Here is a 19585-nt window from a genome sequence, read left to right on the forward strand (position 1 = left end):
TGGACTTGGGTGGCTATTTCCTTTCCCATGTTAGGGAAGTTTTCGACTATAATCTCTTCAAATATTTTCTTGGGTCCTTTCTCTCTCTCTTCTCTTTCTGGGACCCCTATAATGTGAATGTTGTTGCGTTTAATGTTGTTCCAGAGGTCTCTTAGGCTGTCTTCATTTCTTTTCATTCTTTTTTTCTTTATTCTGTTCCACAGCAGTGAATTTCACCATCCTGTCTTCCAGGTCGCTTATCCGTTCTTCTGCCTTAGTTATTCTGCTATTGATTCCTTCTAGTGTAGTTTTCATTTCAGTTATTGTATGGTTCATCTCTGTTCTTTAATTCTTTTAGGTCTTTGTTAAACATTTCTTGCATCTTCTCGATCTTTGCTTCCATTCTTTTTCCGGTATCCTGGATCATCCTATCATTATTCTGAATTCTTTTTCTGGAAGATTGCCTATCTCCACCTCATTTAGTTGTTTTTCTGGGGTTTTATCTTGTTCCCTCTGCCTTTTCATCTTGTCTGTCTTTCTGTGAATGTGGTTTTTGTTCCACAGCCTGCAGGATTGTAGTTTTTCTTGGCTTCAGCTATCTGCCCTCTGGTGGATGAGGCTATCTAAGAGGCTTGTGCAAGTTTCCTGATGGGAGGGACTGGTGGTGGGTAGAGATGACTGTTGCTCTGGTGGGCAGAGCTCAGTAAAACTTTAATCCACTTGACTGTTGATGGGTGGGGCGGGGTTCCCTCCCTGTTGGTTCTTTGGCCTGAGGCAACCCAACACTGGAGCCTACCCAATCTCTTTGGTGATGCTTATTGCTGACTCTGGGAGGGCTCATGTCAAGGAGTACTTCCCAGGACTTCTGCTGCCAGTGTCCTTGTCCTCACGGTGAGACAGAGCCACCCCCCCACCTCTGCAGGAGCCCCTCCAACACTAGCAGGTAGGTCTGGTTCAGTCTTATTTGGGGTCACTGCTCCTTCCCCTGGGTCCCGATGCACACAGTACTTTGTGTGTGCCCTCCAAGAGTGGAGTCTCTGTTTCCCCAAGTCCTGTCGAATTCCTACAGTCAAATCCCACTAGCCTTCAAAGTCTGATTCTCTAGGAATTCCTCCTCCCGTTGCTGGACCCCCAGGTTGGGAAGCCTGACGTGGGGCTCAGAACCTTCACTCTAGCGGGTGAACTTCTGTAGTATAAGTGTTCTCCAGTTTGTTAGTCACCCACCCAGCAGTTATGGGATTTGACTTTATTGTGATTGTGCCCCTCCTACCATCTCGTTGTGGCTTCTTCTTTGTCTTTGGATGTGGGGTATCTTTTTTTGGTGATTTCCAGTGTCTTTCTGTCAGTGATTGTTCAGCCGTTAGTTGTGATTCCGGTGTTCTCGCAGGAGGGAGTGAGAGCATGTCCTTCTACTCCGTCATCTTGAACCAATCTCTATAAGACCCCTTTTTTAAAACCTTTTTTTTAAAAATTTTTATTGAAGTATGGTTGATTTACAGTGTCGTGTTAGTTTCAGGTATACAGCACAGTGATTCAGCTATATACACATATATATTCTTTTTTTTTTAATTTATTTATTTTTGGCTGCATTGGGTCTTCATTGCTGCACGGGGGCTTTCTCTAGTTGCAGCGAGTGGGGGCTACTCTTCGTTGTGGTGCGTGGGCTTCTCATTGCGGTGGCTTCTCTTGTTGCAGAGCATGGGCTCTAGGCACACAGGCTTCAGTAGTTGTGGCTCTCGGGCTCTAGAGCACAGGCTCAGTAGTTGTGGCGCATGGGCTTAGTTGCTCCGTAGCATGTGGGATCATCCTGGACCAGGGCTCGAACCCACGTCCCCTGCACTGGCAGGCGGATTCTTAACCATTGCACCACCAGGGAAGTCCCTTAAAACCTTTTTAAATTCCTTAAAATACTTGCAGTTGGACAAAACAAAACTTTGAATGTTATCTCATGGGGTTTTCAGTATGTGTAGAGGTTTCATAGTGATTAAGAGACTCACCCTACTGACATTCGTTATTGGTATATTATTATATATGAAGTGGTACAATACTAATTTTAAGTCAACTGTAAATGATTAGGTATATGTATTGCAATCCCTAGAACACCCACTAAATAAAAAACAATGAGATATAGCCAAAAAGCCAATAAAAATTTTCAAGTAATATTAAAAGTAACTCAGTAACACATACACACACACACCTGTGTATTATCTGGGCAGTGGAATTACAGTTATTAAAAAAAATTATTTTCTTCATACAAAAGTCTATCAAATTTTCTTACATATTACTGGTGTAACCAGGAAAAAATACTTCTACGTTGGTGTTCTCAAAAATGAAAACTAGAAATACATGTCTTTGAAACCTGGATTGTTATGGAAAAGAATAAAATGTAAACATAAATGAAATTAAAAGAGATTAAAATGTAATTTTCTAATGGTATCATCCTGGGCTGGGATTTGCAGGGAAGAAAATTAACAATAAACAAAGACTTAAAGTTAGCAGTTATCTAACTAACAGGTATCTGCTTTGATCTAACTAAGAAATGCTGTCTTAAAAATTGATCTCCAGCTCATGTTTGTCCAGTATGCCCTTGTAAAATTGGTTGGGGTTTTTTTTCCACTAGAAGTTGTAATGTTAACTAACTGATCATCTGAGTAATTAGGCGTTTCCTCTGCCTTTGAAGTGAACTTTTAAATAACTAACTTTAAATATGAAGGAAATTAAGCTTATAATTATGTCCTTAGGATCAAAGTTCTGATCGTACCAGTCTTTCTTCAGTGGGAGCCCAGGATTCTGAATCTACCTCTTTAACAGATGAAGATGTCTGCCACGAGTTGGAAGGAGCCACTTCTTGCCAGGAAAGCAGTGCCACTGCAGGGACTAAGGGAATTGATTTCAGCAGAACAAGCCTGGAAGGTTCTTCCTCCTTAGAAGGTTTGTCCAAACAGCTCGGTCATACTGCATTTGATTTGTGGTACCTTTACTTTTTCTCCTTTATGTTTAATTTTGTAAAAGATTTGCATGGCTCAAAACAATACAGAACCAAGGCACTTTCAGAGATGTCTAGCTTCTTCCATCCTCATCCCTTCATCTTGGTTTGTTACTGTCCCTAGAGGTAGCCATTTTTATTCATTTTGATTTATCCTTTCATTGTTGCTTTTTTTAATGTGCTTTTTTTTTAATGTGTTTTAAAAAGTATGTGTGTGTTTGTGTGTTCTTAATACCTCCTTGTCTTCTTACTCAAAAGGTAACATGCTATAAACACTTAACTGTTCCTTGTCTTTTTCACTTAACACTATATGCTGAAGAGCATTCCATATCATCACATAGTGTTGTCCCTCATTCATTTTTACGGTTGCATTGTTCACCATGTGTGGATGTATTGGTTTATTTTAACCACTTCCCTGTTGATGGACTTTAAGTTCTCAGTGTTTAACTGTTATAAATAATACTGTGATGCATATATGTCATATTATACTTTTGCCAGGGTATTTTTGGAAGATACTTCCAAGTTTTTCCTTGAAGTGATATTGCCAGGTTCCTTCCTCAGGGGTATACTATTTTGTAGTCCCACAGGTAGTATATAAGAATACCTATTTTGGGCTTCCCTGGTGGCGCAGTGGTTGAGAGTCCACCTGCCGATGCAGGGGACACAGGTTCATGCCCCAGTCCGGGAAGATCCCACATGCCACGGAGCGGCTGGGTCCGTGAGCCATGGCCGCTGAGTCTGCACGTACGGAGCCTGTGCTCCGCAACGGGAGGGGCCACAGCAGTGAGAGGCACGCGTACCGCAAAAAAAAAAGAATACCTATTTCCCCACAGCCTTGTGAAGAAAATATGTTAGCACACTTTTCAGATTTTTGCCATCTGATAGGTGAAGAATGTATTTCAATTTAGTTTTCATTTTTCTTTATCTTATAAATTAAGTTGCATATCCATTTATGTGTTTAAGGACTATTTGTGTTTCTTTTTCTGTGAACTGTCCTTTGCCTACATTTCACTTTCACTTTTTGGTCCTCCCCACTTTTTTTAAGTTTTAATAGCTCTTTTTTATGTTAGGGAATTAATCCTTTGTCTCTTATATAAGTGGCAGATGCTTTTTCCAAGTTTGTCAAGTTCAGGGATTTTTATTTTCCCCACATAAAACTTTTTAATTTTATGTCATCAAATTTATCAGTTTTTGCCCTATTGCTTCTGGATTTTGAGTTATTAGGAAAGATTTCCCCTTCCCTAGGCTCACCACTGTTTTCTTCTCATACTTCTCTGATTTCCTTTTTAACATTTTCTGGGGTCAGCAGACTTTTTCTGTAAAGGGCTATATTGTAAATAGTTTAGGTTTTGTTTAGGTTATCTCTGTCACATATTCTTTTTTGTCTTTTTCTTTTTTTTAACAGTGCTTTAAAATGTTAAAATTATTCTGAGTTTGTGGTCATACAAAAATAGATTTGACCCCTGATTTAAATATTTAATCCATTTGCAAGTTATCCTGTTATATGATGTGAGGAATGAATGCATTATAATGTTTTTCAAATTTGCATCTTTGCTACTTTAAAAAGCTTTTATTGTGGAAATAGTCAGTCACAAAAGTAGAAGGAATAGCACAATGAGCTCCCACGTACCCTTCACACAACTTCAGCAACTATCAACAAATGGCCAATCTTGTTTTATCTTTTCCGCCTCTCTTCTGCTGCCAACATTTTTTCCTTCCCCACTGGATTATTTTAAAGTAAATCCCAAACAATATATAATTTTATTCATAAATACTTCAACATGTATTGATATATCTAAAACATAAGGACTTTAATGTTATATCTTTGTAACTTTTTATTAAAGTTTATTTAATACATTTATTATTTACTCTATGTTATACATGTAGTGTGTACATTTTTATGTATGTAAACACTGTACATTTCACAAATTGAGGACAACTGATTAACCAGTATCAGATTAAGAGGCAGAACCTTGGGACTTCCCTGGTGGTCCAGTGGTTAAGACTCTTTGCTCCCAATGCAGGGGGCCTGGGTTCGATCCCTGGTCAGGAAGCTAGATCCCACATGCCACAACTAAAGAGCCTGCATGCTGCAACGAAGCTCCTGCATAATGCAGCTAAGACCTGGTGCAGCCAAATAAACAAATAAATGTTTGCCGGGGGGGGGGGGGGAAGAAAGAAACACAACATAAACAGCATCCAGAACCTCCTCTCATAACCACATCTACTCACCACTCCCTTCACAGATGAACATCATCTTCTAACACTGTATGTCAGCATGGCCATTTTTGAACATGTTATGGACTCATACAGTATCTTTTGTGAAGCATTCATTTGTTTTCAAAACAAAATTGTAATATTATTATATTTTTAATGTGACAATATTTATCATATATCTTATATAAAATATATACTTAAATTTTCACAACTATCTCACGAAACTCTTTTTATAGGTGGTTTGTTCAAATTGAGACCCAAACAAGGTCCACTTGTTGCATTTGTTTGATATGTCTACTAACTTCCTCTCATCTTTGTTCCCTGTTTTTTCCCCCTTTCGTATATTCATGAAGAAATCAGGTGATTAGTTCCCAGCCTCTTATTTTTTTTTTCTAACATGCAAGAACTGTTTATTGAGCTAAGTAAATAAGACTTACCTCACAACCTGATTCGTATTTGCTAAAAAGAATATTTATTCTGTGCTGTAGATTGATGAGATATAAGAGGTAGGCTGCCCACATAAATGACTGAATTAGTCAAGGCTGATAGCAATTTTGAACTAGCTTTAGCAGAGGGGGATTACAGAAGGTTATTGGGGGACCATCAGGAAAGAACTCTAGTTGCCACCATTTCTAATCATCTTCAAGGATGATGTGAAGCTTCAGCTCTCTCTCCACCTCTCTGCTTGTCTGTGTGGCAGAGCCTAGGGCTAGAGGAAGCTCTAGAGCTATCTTTTTTTCCTCCCTTGTCATTTATTTGCTGAAGCAATCAGATCATTAGTCTGGATTATGCATCCCCATGGTGGTGTTTAACATGTTTTCCTATGCTATTTCTTGGAACTGATAGTTTATACTGTTACTTTTTTTTAACCTTTATATTTATAAAAATACCATTGTTCATTCATAAAATGTAGTAACTACTGGGGGAAAAAAAGTATAGAAAATGTATTGATTACTTCCAGTTTTCCTAACTAGATATAGCCACTGTCAGCAATTGACTTGACCACAGAACTGCCCTTATTTTGTCATTTTAATACCTGCTAATATCCCTTTGCTCTTAAGAATGTACTTGGAAACTCTTCCCTAGTGTTTAAAAGCAAGATTACTGTTCCAGATTTTAAAGATCCTTATAAGGCAGAGAGTTGCCAGTAATTCTTTTCATGATCTGAAATAAGATCAGCTATTTTATACTTTTTAGACCTTAGAACTAAACACTTTCTTTTATCTAAAACATGTAAGAATAGAAACAGCAAAACAGTAATTACAAACAACTGGAATGCCTTCTAGTCTGTACAAAGTGCTTAATAAGTGAGTAATGAATTAAAGCACATTTCCTTAGGTGTACACAAAGGCATATGTTGAAAAACATTTTTCATTATTTATTTGCTTTTTCTTAAATTACCTTTATCATCTTAGTTTTAAATAAAACTGTTTGACATGTTACCAGAGAATTTATGAAAGTGAAAGATTCTCATATCCTTTCTGTTAATTTTAATGGTTTTGCTCTTTGTTTTTTAATAATGAACAGGATCCTTGTCCAAGTTTGCCTTACCTGGGAAATCAGAAGTGGCATCTTCCTGCAACATGAGTAATACAAATATCTTCCAGAACTATGCAATGGAGGTACAATTTAATCAAAAGAACATCTTCATGTACTACTTAATAAAATTTACATTTCTTAAGTGCTGATAGTCTCTGGTAGAGTGATAAAAAGTTAAATATATGGCATCTGAAAATTTCAGAATGTATATTGCTCCTGAATAAACTTAAAATTTATCTAGTATTTCAGATTATTGAAGTCATATGACTTCTTCTGTTTAGAAAAGTTCCATACTTCCTTTCATGTTTATCAACATACAAAATCATTTTTATTTCCAGTATTTATATTTACCCCTTGTTTTATGTATGTCCTCTTTGAATTTTTATTACACTTTTATTTTTCTTTTTTGTTTTGGCCGTACCACACGGCATGCGGGATCTTAGTTCCCCAACCAGGGATTGAACCCGCACCCCCTGCGGTGGAAGCACGGAGTCCTAACCACTGGACTGCCAGGGAAGTCCCTATTTCACAACTTAAACACTTGTAACTAATTTTGCTGTGCAGGCACACTTTTTGGATGAGGATACAGGGAGCAGTTTTGGCATTTGTGTCAACTTTTTCCATCATGTTTTTCATTCTTTGTGTCAGTTTGATGTAGATATCTGCTGGGTATGCTGCTGTATCCCATTTTCTTGCAATAAAAAGGTTATAGTTTTACACTTTAAAAACTTTCCCTAATTTTTGTGTAAAAATTGCTTCCAAATACATTTGTGTTTCCGTTTCACACTAATTCGCATAAATTTGGAAAATAAATTTGCATGCAGCTGGAAAATAAATGACGAGCACTGATGTTGCAGTTTACAAAGTTTCTGATGGCTTCAGGAATTTCTATATTTTAATGTAATGACAGCATTTACATTTATCTATAGCAATGCTTCTTAAACTGTCTGTAGTGACAGACCAGGGTTTTTTTTGTTGCTGATTTTAAGTTCCAATCTGTCATGGCTGTTACTCTTCTAAAATCTACTGATCACCGACTTAGCTGTTACAGCAATTAGTTTACAGGTCTCCAAATCCTCTTCTCAGTTTCTTTACTTAGCTCATCACAAACCAGTAAGAGTTTGTGGACCAGCTCCTTACTGGTGACCACACTTTGAGTAGCACAGATCTATAACATGTAATTACCAATACCTATTTTGTGTATTAACAAAGTAATACTTGGGTTTAGTTTTCCATTAATAAAATCATGGCAGATTTTATAGTACGTAATTATAATGGTAAAAATCCTCACTTAAATGCAAGTTTCCCTTTCAGGCAGAAGTTTTGGAATAGACTTAGGTGAAATAGTTAAAGATGAGTATATTATATAATGTACTGAATGTAATCCATTCTTCATTTGTAACTTCTGAATCCTTCTGAGTTTTACTTTTCCAGTAGATATATGAATTGAAATGGTTTTTAAATTGTAATTGCACTAACCGGCTTACTTTATAAAATGCTGTTTTCTCCCATAGGTTCTTATCTCGAGCTGCTCTCGTTGTAGAACCTGTGATTGTCTTGTCCATGATGAGGAAATCATGGCTGGCTGGACAGCAGATGATTCAAATCTCAATACAACCTGCCCATTTTGTGGCAATCTTTTCTTGCCCTTTCTGAACATCGAAATAAGAGATTTAAGACGACCTGGAAGGTAACGATTTATGCTTTTTTCCCCCTTCATGTTTAAGGATCATGTTTCCTAGAATATCTCTTTTCTCAAAAAGCTCCTTTGATTCACATTACAGATACTTTTTGAAGTCAAGCCCGTCTACAGAAAATATGCATTTTCCATCCTCCTTTTCAAGGCAGACAAGGCAGTCTTGTATCTCAACATCAGCCTCTGGTCTTGACACATCTGTTCTCTCTGTTCAAGGGAATTTTGATCTAAATAGGTAATTATGATTATGTGGAACTATATTTTAACAACATATACTATACATTTCAAGTAATGACAGAAGAATTAGCTGACCATTTTAAGGTTTAAATTCCTATGTATAATAGATTCTTAATCTCAAGTTCTTATTCCTAATTAATTATCTCTCTCTCGAGGAATTAAGTCAGTACTGAGGTACTTCTACTTTGCAATATTTAATTTTCTACTTAGGAATATTTAATAATCTAAGAAAACATTTGGAGCTGATAGATGAACTATAAAATCAAACTAAGACTTACACAGTAAGCGTAATACAAGTAAGTCTGTGCTTAAAACAAATGCGGAAATTGACTCCATTTTGGAGAAGTGCCAAATACACCAAATATAGCTGGGCAAGTGAAGCTATATTGGTAAATGCATGTGCAAAAGAAAATGCCTACATAGTACTAGCAGGCTAGCATGACCTGTTTGATCCTGAATGCTTAGACTGCAAATCTGTGTGTGTCCCTTCTTTCATCATAGGTCTATTATAGCCCTTTCTTTGTCTCCCACTAGCTCTGACTCCTGAAAGAATAGGTGCCTATTTTTTCTGCTTTGTATCCTCGGGCCTACTGTGGTTCCTGCAGTATAAAAGCTGTCCACTAAATGTTTTGAACAAATGAATGACTCTGTATATTTAAAGTTTACTGGATAAAAAGGAAATTAACATGACTAGGCTACTTTAAACTGTATCCTTTTTCCCAGCCAAAGCCTGATTAACATCTTTCCTTCCTTTTACTTTGCTATGTGCAGCTCTGATTCTAAAGAGAAGAACATGGTCAGTGAAATAAAGTAAATCTAGACAGTGATACGCTTTTTTCTTTTTTCAATGCCCAAGCAAATCAAAGTTGCTCGAAAATACATGTGCCCGAAGTATTCAGATCCCTGCTGATAGATCAAAAGCAGCTTTGTCAAAATGTCCAGTATTTCCAATGGCCAGGAGTGTTAGTACTTATGGCACCTTGGATAAGGAAGACAATGGAGGACAGAAGCTCATTCCTACAGGCAGCCTGCCAACTACTTTACAAGGAGCTACAGTATGTATTTTGGTGTTTTTTACAATTTGGACATTGATAATTTACATATGAGTTTGTTCCCCTTGTGCTAAACAGCCTTATAAGCTTCAATTTTATTATTTTTAAGAAGAGTGTCTTGTCTAACCAGTTTCATTTCTAATTATATGGAAATCATCGACAGGAATTTTTTTTAATGATTTAGTATCATCAATCTTGTAATTGCTATTTATGGTTTTTATTTATTCAACAGGATTCTTTAGGATTAGAATGGCACCTCCCAAGTCCAGATCCTATCACTGTTCCATATCTTAGTCCTTTAGTGGTATGGAAGGAACTTGAAAGCTTATTGGAAAATGAAGGTGATCATGCAATAACAGTGGCAGACTTTGTGGACCATCATCCAATTGTTTTTTGGAACCTGGTGTGGTATTTTAGACGTCTTGACTTACCCAGTAATTTACCTGGATTGATTCTTTCTTCTGAGCATTGTAACAAGTATTCAAAGGTATGAGAGTAAAAATTAACTAAAAGCCAGTGCTACTGTCACCATTGTAATGTTTGCATATTCCTAATGACAAAAAAGTAATTTTATGCTGAATATTTTTAATAACCATCTGAATCAATAAAGTTGTTGCAAATAATTTTTCTCCTTACAGTCTAGCGGTAAGACAGTCATGTTTTTTAGACTTCTTATAAAGTTTACACAAAATGGACTTGACTTTTTGTTATAGCCTCAAGAATAAACCGTAAATGACTCTTATGAGAAGACTTTGTGAGTTTGCCCCACTCATGCCTCATACCTCCTTCAAAACTAAGCCTAACACTTTAGTTGGACACCTGTAATTCATATCGCAGTCATGTGGTACCATTCTCATTACTTTACTGTGAATTTTTGTTTAACATTTAAGTAGTTTGTTATATGTTCACTCGTATTTTTGATATGTTGCTCTATTAAAGCATTTTTTTTCTTTTTCATATGCTGTCACTGGCACTAAATGGCAAAGTGTCTAAGTTCAGGAACTTTGTCTTCTCCCTTCTTGTACTTCATGTCTGTGATTGTGCATGTGTTTGCATTTTCAGTACATGGTGAATGAGAGGTTAACTCAGTCAGAGCATCTTCGCTAGGGTCTTGAACTGATGGAGAATGGGGCTCCTGGATTCATCTTTCTGTGGAGCCTTAGTCATAAGCTGGTCAAGATTAGCCCTTCATGGTACCCTTTCTCACTGATCTTAGTACTTTGTTAAATCTGCTACTTTAGGGATCGCTGGCTTCTCAACTCAGGCCATCTCCCTTTGGTAGGTTATAAAATGCAGACAAATCAGTGATTTTTCTGTTCTCTTTTCTCTCTTGCACACATACATCCTAAAAAATATTTTTAAGGCTCTTTATAAAATATTTACAAAACATTGTCATATAAGGATCATTAATGAATGTTTTTTTATTCTTCAACACAGATTCCTCGCCACTGTATGTCTGAAGACAGTAAATATGTTTTAATACAAATGTTGTGGGACAATATGAAATTACATCAGGATCCAGGACAGCCGTTGTACATCCTCTGGAATGCCCACAGTAAGTGCTGTCATAGAATGTTGATGTCCTTCATATGAGAGTACTCTCTACTTGCTTTAAATAGCCTAAACTAATGTGTAACTGACTTTTATTTTACACTACTTTTTGTCTTACAGGTCAAAATCGTACTCTTTTGTTTGAGAGTGAGTGTTAAGTTTGCTGTTTTTAGTATTATTGTCTATGGAGGTCAAGGGGTTGTTTTTGTTTTTGTTTTTTGAGTGGTGCTGTGTATGTGCTGGAGGGGTTTTGTTTTGTAGAGTTTTGTTTTTAGCACATTGCTTGTCCCTATCTCTTCTTTGTACTTATTTTTTGTTTGTCTCCATCCCAGGCTGCTGATTTAAAATTCCTTCCAGGGGCTGTATTAAGGAAAACAGTATTTTTAGTTATTGTGTATTTGAGCCTTCAAGCTTATTTTTATCATTATTTGTCTTATTTCTTCCTTTTTTCTTCTTACTTCATTCTTAGATTTCAGTTCTTTTATCTATTGCCCTTAATTTATTTTTATTGCTTTGTAACTTTTTAAATAGCTGTCAGTTGCTGCTTAGTTACATTCTGCTTTCTACACAGAACATTTTTCTTCATCTGCTCTTTTGTTCTTTTACAGCCCAGAAGTATCCAATGGTCCATTTATTGCAAAAAGGTGATAATTCATTTAACCAGGAACTATTGAAAAATATGGTAAAAAGCATTAAAATGAATGATGTCTATGGACCAATGAGTCAGATTTTAGAGACACTGAATAAATGTCCTCATTTTAAAAGACAGAGGTAAGTCATTCTTTTAAATGAATATATTGTTCCTCTAAGCAGATTCATATTGTTTGCTGAGTGATTTGTTAGAATATCTCACGCTTATATTAACATAAAAATTTTTGTAGATATGTATAGAGTGTTTGAATAGTAATATCTTCTCCACTTCTTTTTCCCCCTAGGAGTTTATATAGAGAAATACTGTTTCTCTCACTTGTGGCACTGGGAAGAGAAAACATTGATATAGGTAATTCAGCATAACATGTAATATTTATATATCATGGTATAGTTTTCAAAGTGTTTTTATATTGGTAGTCTTAATTAGTTTAATACAAAATTATATTAATATAATACAACTGTGTCTGATTTTTTTAATATAAGGTAAAAGATACTTTGATATTTTGGTCATGTTGGTAATAATAATGATAAATAATGAAAGCTAACATTTTTTGAGGGCTTATTATGTGCCTTACATTGTAGCAAGTAGTTTCCATATTTTATCTCATATAATCCTCAAAATCCCTATGAGATGGGTACTGTTATCATTTCCATTTTATTACTGAGGCAACTGAGGATCCAAGAGGTTTAATGACTTAAACTTGGGTTTCACAGCAATAATGGAGCCATATCTGAACCAAGCAGTCTTAATTTCCAATCCCATGCTTTTAACTAATTTCCAATCCCATGCTTTTAACTATTGTGTCATATCACTAATGACATTAAGCTTGTTTCAGAAAAAATGTAATGTAGCTAAATATATATTTTAGGAGGTCTCAAACATTTTTGGTTGATCATCTTCTACTCTCAGTTATTGTGCTTGGCCTCCTTTAGAGTAACAGAAAGTAAAAGGATTGAAAAAGATACTCCATGCAAATAGTACTAAAAAGGGAGCTAGAGTGACTGTATTAGTATCAGAAAAGATAGACTTTAGAGACAAAGAAGGACATTGTATAATGATGAAACAGTCAATCCACCAAGAATTATTGTTTATAATAATTATAACATATATACAACTAACAACAGAGCCCCAAAATACATGAAGTAAAAACTAACAGAATTGGAGGGGGAAATAGACATTCAACCATAATAGAACAACTAGGCAGCAGATCAGCAAGGAAATAGAAGACTTGAACAGCACTGTAAACCAACTAGGCCTAAGAAACATCTACAGAACACACCATCCAACAACAACAAAATACACATTCTTCTCCACTGCACATGGAATATTGTCCAGGATAAACCAAATGTTAGGCCATAAGACAAGTCTCTCAGTAAATTTAAAAGGTTTGAAATCTGGGCTTCCCTGGTGGCGCAGTGGTTGAGAGTCCGCCTGCCGATGCAGGGGACGTGGGTTCGTGCCCCGGTCCGGGAAGATCCCACATGCCGCAGAGCGGCTGGGCCCGTGAGCCATGGCCGCTGAGCCTGCGCGTCCGGAGGAGAGGCCACAACGATGAGAGGCCCGCATACCGCAAAAAAAAAAAAAAAAAAAAAAAGGTTTGAAATCATACAAAGTATGTTCTCTAACCACAGTACAATGAAAAGAGAAATCAATAATAGAAGGAAAATTAAAAATTCACAAGTATATAGAAATTAAACAACACACTCCTAAATAACAAATTGGTCAAAAAAATCATAATAGAAATTAGACAATACTTCGAGGTAAATGAAAATTAAAAACACAACATACCAAAACTTTGAGATTCAGTGAAAGCAGTTTCTACCTTAAGAAACTAGAAAAAGAAGAGTGAACTAAACCCAAAGCAAGCAGGAGGAAGGAAATATTAGTGCAGAAATAAATAAAATAGAGAAACAGGGAAAATATTTTTAAAAATCGAGAAACTCATTGAAATCAAAAGTTTGTTTTTGAAAAGATCAACAAAATTGACAGACCTTTAAGCTAGTCTAAGAGAAAAAGAGAGAAGACTCAAATTACTGAAATTAGGATAAAAGGGGTGATATTCCAGGACTTCCCTGGTGACGCAGTGGTTCAGAATCCACCTGTCAATGCAGGGTACACGGGTTCGATGGTCCAGGAAGATCCCACATGCCGCAGAGCAGCTAAGTCCGTGCACCACAACTACTGAGCCTGCGCTCTAGGGCCCACGAACCACAACTACTGAGCCCACATGCCACAACTACTGAAGCCTGTGCACCTAGAGCCCGTGCTCCGCAATGAGAAGCCACCGCGGTGAGAAGCCCGTGCACTGCAACGAAGAGTAGCCCCCGCTCGCCGCAGCTAGAGAAAGCCTGCATGCAGTCATGAAGACCCAACGCAGCCAAAAATTAAATAAGTAGGTGGGATATTCCTACTGACCTTACAGAAATAAAAATAATTATTATAAATAATTATATGCCAACAAATTAGATAACCTAGAAGAGACAGGCAAATTCCTAGAAAGACATAAACTATAAAACTGATTCAAGAATAGAAAATCTTAATAGACCTATAACAAGTAAAGAGATTGAGTTAGTAATCAAAAATCGTCCCACAAAGAAAAGCCCAGAACCAGATGGTGAATTCTACCAGATGTTTAAAGAAGGATAATACCATTTGTTATGAACTGCATGTTTGTGTCCCCTACCCCCAAATTCATATATATTGAAGCCCTAATATGATAGTATTTGGAAGTGGAGCCTTTGGAAAGTAATTACATCATGAGGTTGGAGCCCCTAAGATGGTATTAGTATCCTTATAAGAAAAAGAGGAGGGAATTCCCTGGCGGTCCAGTGGTTAGGACTCAGCACTTTCACTGCTGTGGCCCAGGTTCAATTCCTGGTCATGGAACTAAGATCCTGCAAGCTGCATGGTGCAGCCAAAAAAAACAAAAAGAAAAGTAAAAGAAAAAGAAGAGAGCTGTCCCTCTCTTTCTCAGCCACGTGAGGATACAAGGAGAAGACAGCTATCTGCAAACCAGGAAGAGTGCTCTTACCAGTCACCACATCTGCTGGCACCTTGATCTTGGACTTCCCAGCCTCCAGACTATGAGAAATAAATGTTCATCATTTAAGCCACCCAGTCTGTGGTATTCTGTTACAGCAGCCCAAACTAAGACACTAACCCTTCACGAACTCTTGACAAAAAAAGGAGAAGAAAAAGGAGTGCTACCTAGCTCATTCTATGTGTTAGGCCAATATAATTATGCTGACCAAGCCCAGACAAAGACATCACAAGAAAAGAAAATGAAAGAGCAATATCCCTTATTAATATAGATGCAGAAATCCTCAACAAAATACTAGTAAACCAAATCCAGCAACATAGAGAAAGGATTATTTGCCATGACAAAGTGGGATTTATCCCAGGGATGCAATGTTGGTTCAACATAAAAAACTCCATCAATGTAATACACCATATTAATAGAATGAAAGACAAAAACCACATGATGTCTCAATAGACACAGAAAAAGCATTTGATAAAATTCAACAAACTAGGAATAGAAGGGAACATCCTCAACCTGATAAAGGGCATTTGTGAAAAACCCACAGTTAAAATCATACTCAATGGTGCAAAACAGGAAGTCTTCCCTTTAAGATCCAGAACAAGAAGAGGATGCCTTCTTCCACCACTTCTATTCAACATTGTACTGGGAGTTCTAGCTGGAGCTGCTAGGCAAGAAAAAGAAATAAAAGGCATCCAGATTGGAAAGGAAGAAGTTAAACTATATTTATAAACAACATGATCTTATGTATAGAAAACCCTAGAGATTCCACACCAGATCAAAATAGAACAAAACAAAAATCCCAAAATATTAGAGTTAATAAATGAATTCAGCAAGGTTGTAGGATATAAGATCAAGATACAAAAATCAGCTGAATTTCTGTAACTAGCAATGAATAATCCAAAATGAAATTAAGAAAGCAATTCCATTTACAGTAGCATCAAAAAGAATAAAATACTTAGGAGCTTGTTTAACCAAGGAGGTGAAAGACTTGTACAATGAAAATTACAAACATTGCTCAAAGAAATTAAAGATCCTGTGAATGAATGGAAACATACCCCACGTTCATAAATTAGAAGACTAATATGCTTAAGATATCAGTACTACTCAATCTACAGATTCAGTGCAATTGCTGTCAAAACCCCAATGATGTTTTTTATAGAAATAGAAAAACCCATCCTAAAATTTATGGAATCTCAAGGGACCCCAAGTGGCCAAAACAATCTCAAAAAGAACAAATCTGGAGGACTCACACTAACTGATTTCAAAACTTACAGCAAAGCTACAGTAATCAAAACAGTGTGGTACTGGCATAAAGACAGACATATAGACCAGTGGAATAGAATAGACAGCCCAGAAATAAACCCTCACATTTATGGTAAAAATGATTTTTCTCTTTCTGACTGACCACCTAGAGGGGTGGGATAGGGAGGGTGGGAGGGACACTCAAGAGGGAGGGGATATGCAGATATATGTATATGTATAGCTGAATCACTTTGTTATACAACAGAAAATTACACAACATTGTAAAGCAACTATTCTGCAATAAAGATGTTAAAAAAAAAAAAATGATTTTTGACAAGAATGCCAAGACCATTCTGTGGGGTAAAGACAGTCTTTTCAATAAATTGTTCTGGGAAAATGGGATATCCACTTAACAAAAGAATGAAGTTGGACCCTTATACAAAAATTAACTCAAAATGGGTTGAATACCTAAATGTGAGTCCTAAAACTATAAAACTATTAGAAGAAAACATAGGACAAAAGCTTCATGACATGGATTTGTCAGGGATTTCTTGGATATGACACCCAAGGTACAGGCAACAAAAGAAAAAATAGGCAAATGGGGCATCATGAAAATTAAAGATTTCTGTGCATCAAAAGGTGGTATCAGGGCTTCCCTGGTGGCGCACAGGTTGAGAGTCCGCCTGCCGATGCAGGGGACACGGGTTCGTGCCCCGGTCCTGGAAGATCCCACATGCCGTGGAGCGGCTAGGCCCGTGAGCCATGGCCGCTGAGCCTGTGCGTCCAGAGCCTGTGCTCCACAACGAGAGAGGCCACAACAGTGAGAGGCCCGCGTACCGCAAAAAAAAAAAAAAAAAAAACTACAATGGGATACCATCTCATACCATTAGATAGAATGGCTACTATCAAAAACCCAGAAAATTATGTGTTGGTTATTTTCTGGAAAATAAGGATATGAAAAAATTGGAACCCTTGCGCATTGTTAGTAGTAATATAAAATGGTATAGCTGCTGTCGAAAACAATATGGCATTTCCCTTAAAAAATTAAATATAGAATTTCCACATTATCCAACAATTTCACTTCTGGGTATATACCCTGAAGAATTGAAAGCAGGGTCTCAAAGAGATATTAGTATACTCATGTTTATAGCAGTCTTATTCATAATAGCTGAAATGTGGAAGCAACCCAAGTGTCCATTGAAGGATGAGTGTATAAGCAAAATGGGATATATACATACAGTGAACTATTATTCAGCCTTAAAAAAGAAAAGAAATTCTGACATATGCTACAACATGAATGAACCTTGAAGACATTATATTAAGTGAAATATGCCAGTCACAAAAAGACAAATACTGTATGATTCCACTTAAGAAGTACTTAAAGAAGCCAAAATCATAGAGACAGAAGTAGAATTAGAGTTGACAGGAGCTGGGGGGAGGGGAGAGGAGTATTATTATTTAATGGGTATAGAGTTTCAGTTTCACAAGGTGAAAAGAGTTATGGAGATGGACGGTGGTGATGATTGCACAACATTATGAATATATGTATACATTCAGAACTGTGAATGTATACCACAGAACTGTATGTATACCACAGAACTGTGCACTTAAAAATGGTTATGATGGTAAATTTTATATGTATTTTACCAAAATTTTTTAATTTGGGAAAGAAGAATTTTAATCAGTTGACATCTTAGTACTTCACATTTCAGTGGTCTGTGTAACCTAGCTCTAAATGCTACGGACTCTAAGGTCCCCATTCCAGCTCTGAAATTCTATGTTGGCAGAAATGACCTAGAGATTCCTTCTTGGCTTCTAATTTTGTGGTTCTGTAGTATTACAAGAACTTGATTGCTGATAATATCAAATATAAATTTCTTTGTGCCTTTATTTCTTTTTGAATTTTTGCAGATGCATTTGATAAAGAGTACAAGGTGGCATATGATCGCCTCACACCTAGTCAAGTCAAGAGTACTCACAACTGTGATAGACCACCAAGTACAGGAGTGATGGAATGTCGAAAAACCTTTGGAGAACCTTATCTTTAAGATATGTGTGTGTATTTTTTCAATATGTATTGTGTAGTCAGTGTATAAAATAACACTTTTAGACTCTAACCTTTTTTCTTCAATTTTTGAAAATGCATTTGTAAATGGTTCAGGAAGTTCAGATAGTTTATGTACAGAGTGTCTTAAGAAAATACTAACAAGTGGGAGAGAGCTACTTTGTTTCCCATTTCTTTGTTTTTTCTTCTCCCGTACAAGTAATTAAGTATTTTTGTGATGAAAAAATCCATAAACAAAATTGGTTCCCATAGAATAAGACAACTGTTTTATGGATTCTTTTGGAAGAGACAGATTGAAAAATCATGTATGGAACTTAAACAAATGTAAGAACAAAGTATCCCCTGTTTTCATAGACTACTCAAATGTTTTGACCGTGAAGTTGTATTATACATATTTTAACTTGTTTATAATAAGTTGATATTTTTTTAATTTTTAAACTTAATATAGCAAACAAAATGAACTTAATCTTATGAAGCAAGGTAATTAAGTGCTTATTTTCCTTGTCTGCTGCTATTTGAATTAATTAGTACAGCTGCAGATCTCTATATGTATATCTATACTTTTTTTACTACTTAGAAGAATGATTCAGAAATGTCAGCGCTAGTGTCAGTGTTGTCCTAGGATCGCATATTAGTACTCCTGAGCCTGGCTGCAGTGGGTGAGTCATGGCAAGGGTGTGCATTGCCCAGACTGACTCACTGAGCCTTGTGGAAGGAGAGCCAGAGAGGTTCCAAATCTGCTTCTGTAAAATCAGGTTCAATATACCATGATTCCAAAATTTTCTCTATTGCTAATAGATACATACAATACACAGGGAAAATAGCTTATAGAGCCAAATATCAATTTAAATTCTAATATTCTACATGAACACTTATGCTAGGAAATATGTCAGACAGTTTATCCCAAATTCTACCTTTATTTTAATATCTAAAATATTGGGTATGATGCAAATTGTAGTATGTTTATCTGGAATATGACCTATTGGAGTATTCTGTTAATATTATATATATATATATATTATATATAAATATTCAAAATATTTTTTCAAAAGTAGAAAAATAATAACTCTCTAAAAGTACAGCCAGATAGAATTTCCCATATTGAGGAACCTGGCTTTTTCAATAAGCCTTCAGAATCTGGTTTATGGAATCTAAAATCCAGCAATATCCAGAAATAGACAGTAAATTGAATGTTTAAGTACCATGGGTATTAAATAGAATCTTAAAAAATATTTGTAGTCGCATTATTTCTAATATCACTTTCTTTGGGTAATTCTGATAAAAAAGTATCCTTTGGCTGTTAGAATTATTTATAGATTTTCAGTGTGT

At 36.3% G+C, this 19585-nt stretch overlaps 1 protein-coding gene across 8 annotated transcripts in view; it reads left to right on the top strand.

Annotated features, from left to right (window-relative positions):
* Positions 1 to 18308, top strand: part of DENND4A (DENN domain containing 4A) — a 132849-nt gene extending 114541 nt beyond the window's left edge. For 4 of the 8 annotated variants that reach the window (XM_033439879.2, XM_049705875.1, XM_033439885.2 and 1 more), the window contains 11 exons: positions 2721 to 2910; positions 6710 to 6804; positions 8236 to 8411; positions 8506 to 8652; positions 9511 to 9709; positions 9939 to 10193; positions 11144 to 11261; positions 11378 to 11404; positions 11866 to 12028; positions 12193 to 12257; positions 18103 to 18308. In XM_033439879.2, the coding sequence (XP_033295770.1) occupies positions 2721 to 2910; positions 6710 to 6804; positions 8236 to 8411; positions 8506 to 8652; positions 9511 to 9709; positions 9939 to 10193; positions 11144 to 11261; positions 11378 to 11404; positions 11866 to 12028; positions 12193 to 12257; positions 18103 to 18239 (1572 nt within the window). In that variant the 3' untranslated portion in view covers positions 18240 to 18308. Of the gene's footprint in view, positions 1 to 2720; positions 2911 to 6709; positions 6805 to 8235; positions 8412 to 8505; positions 8653 to 9425; positions 9710 to 9938; positions 10194 to 11143; positions 11262 to 11377; positions 11405 to 11865; positions 12029 to 12192; positions 12258 to 18102 lie in introns of those variants that run through there. The other 4 variants (XM_033439881.2, XM_033439882.2, XM_033439886.2 and 1 more) reach the window with 2 other exon arrangements.
* Positions 18309 to 19585: the final 1277 nt, after the last annotated feature.

Source organism: Orcinus orca, chromosome 2 (assembly GCF_937001465.1).
Source record: "Orcinus orca chromosome 2, mOrcOrc1.1, whole genome shotgun sequence".
NCBI classification, from domain to species: Eukaryota; Metazoa; Chordata; class Mammalia; order Artiodactyla; family Delphinidae; genus Orcinus; species Orcinus orca.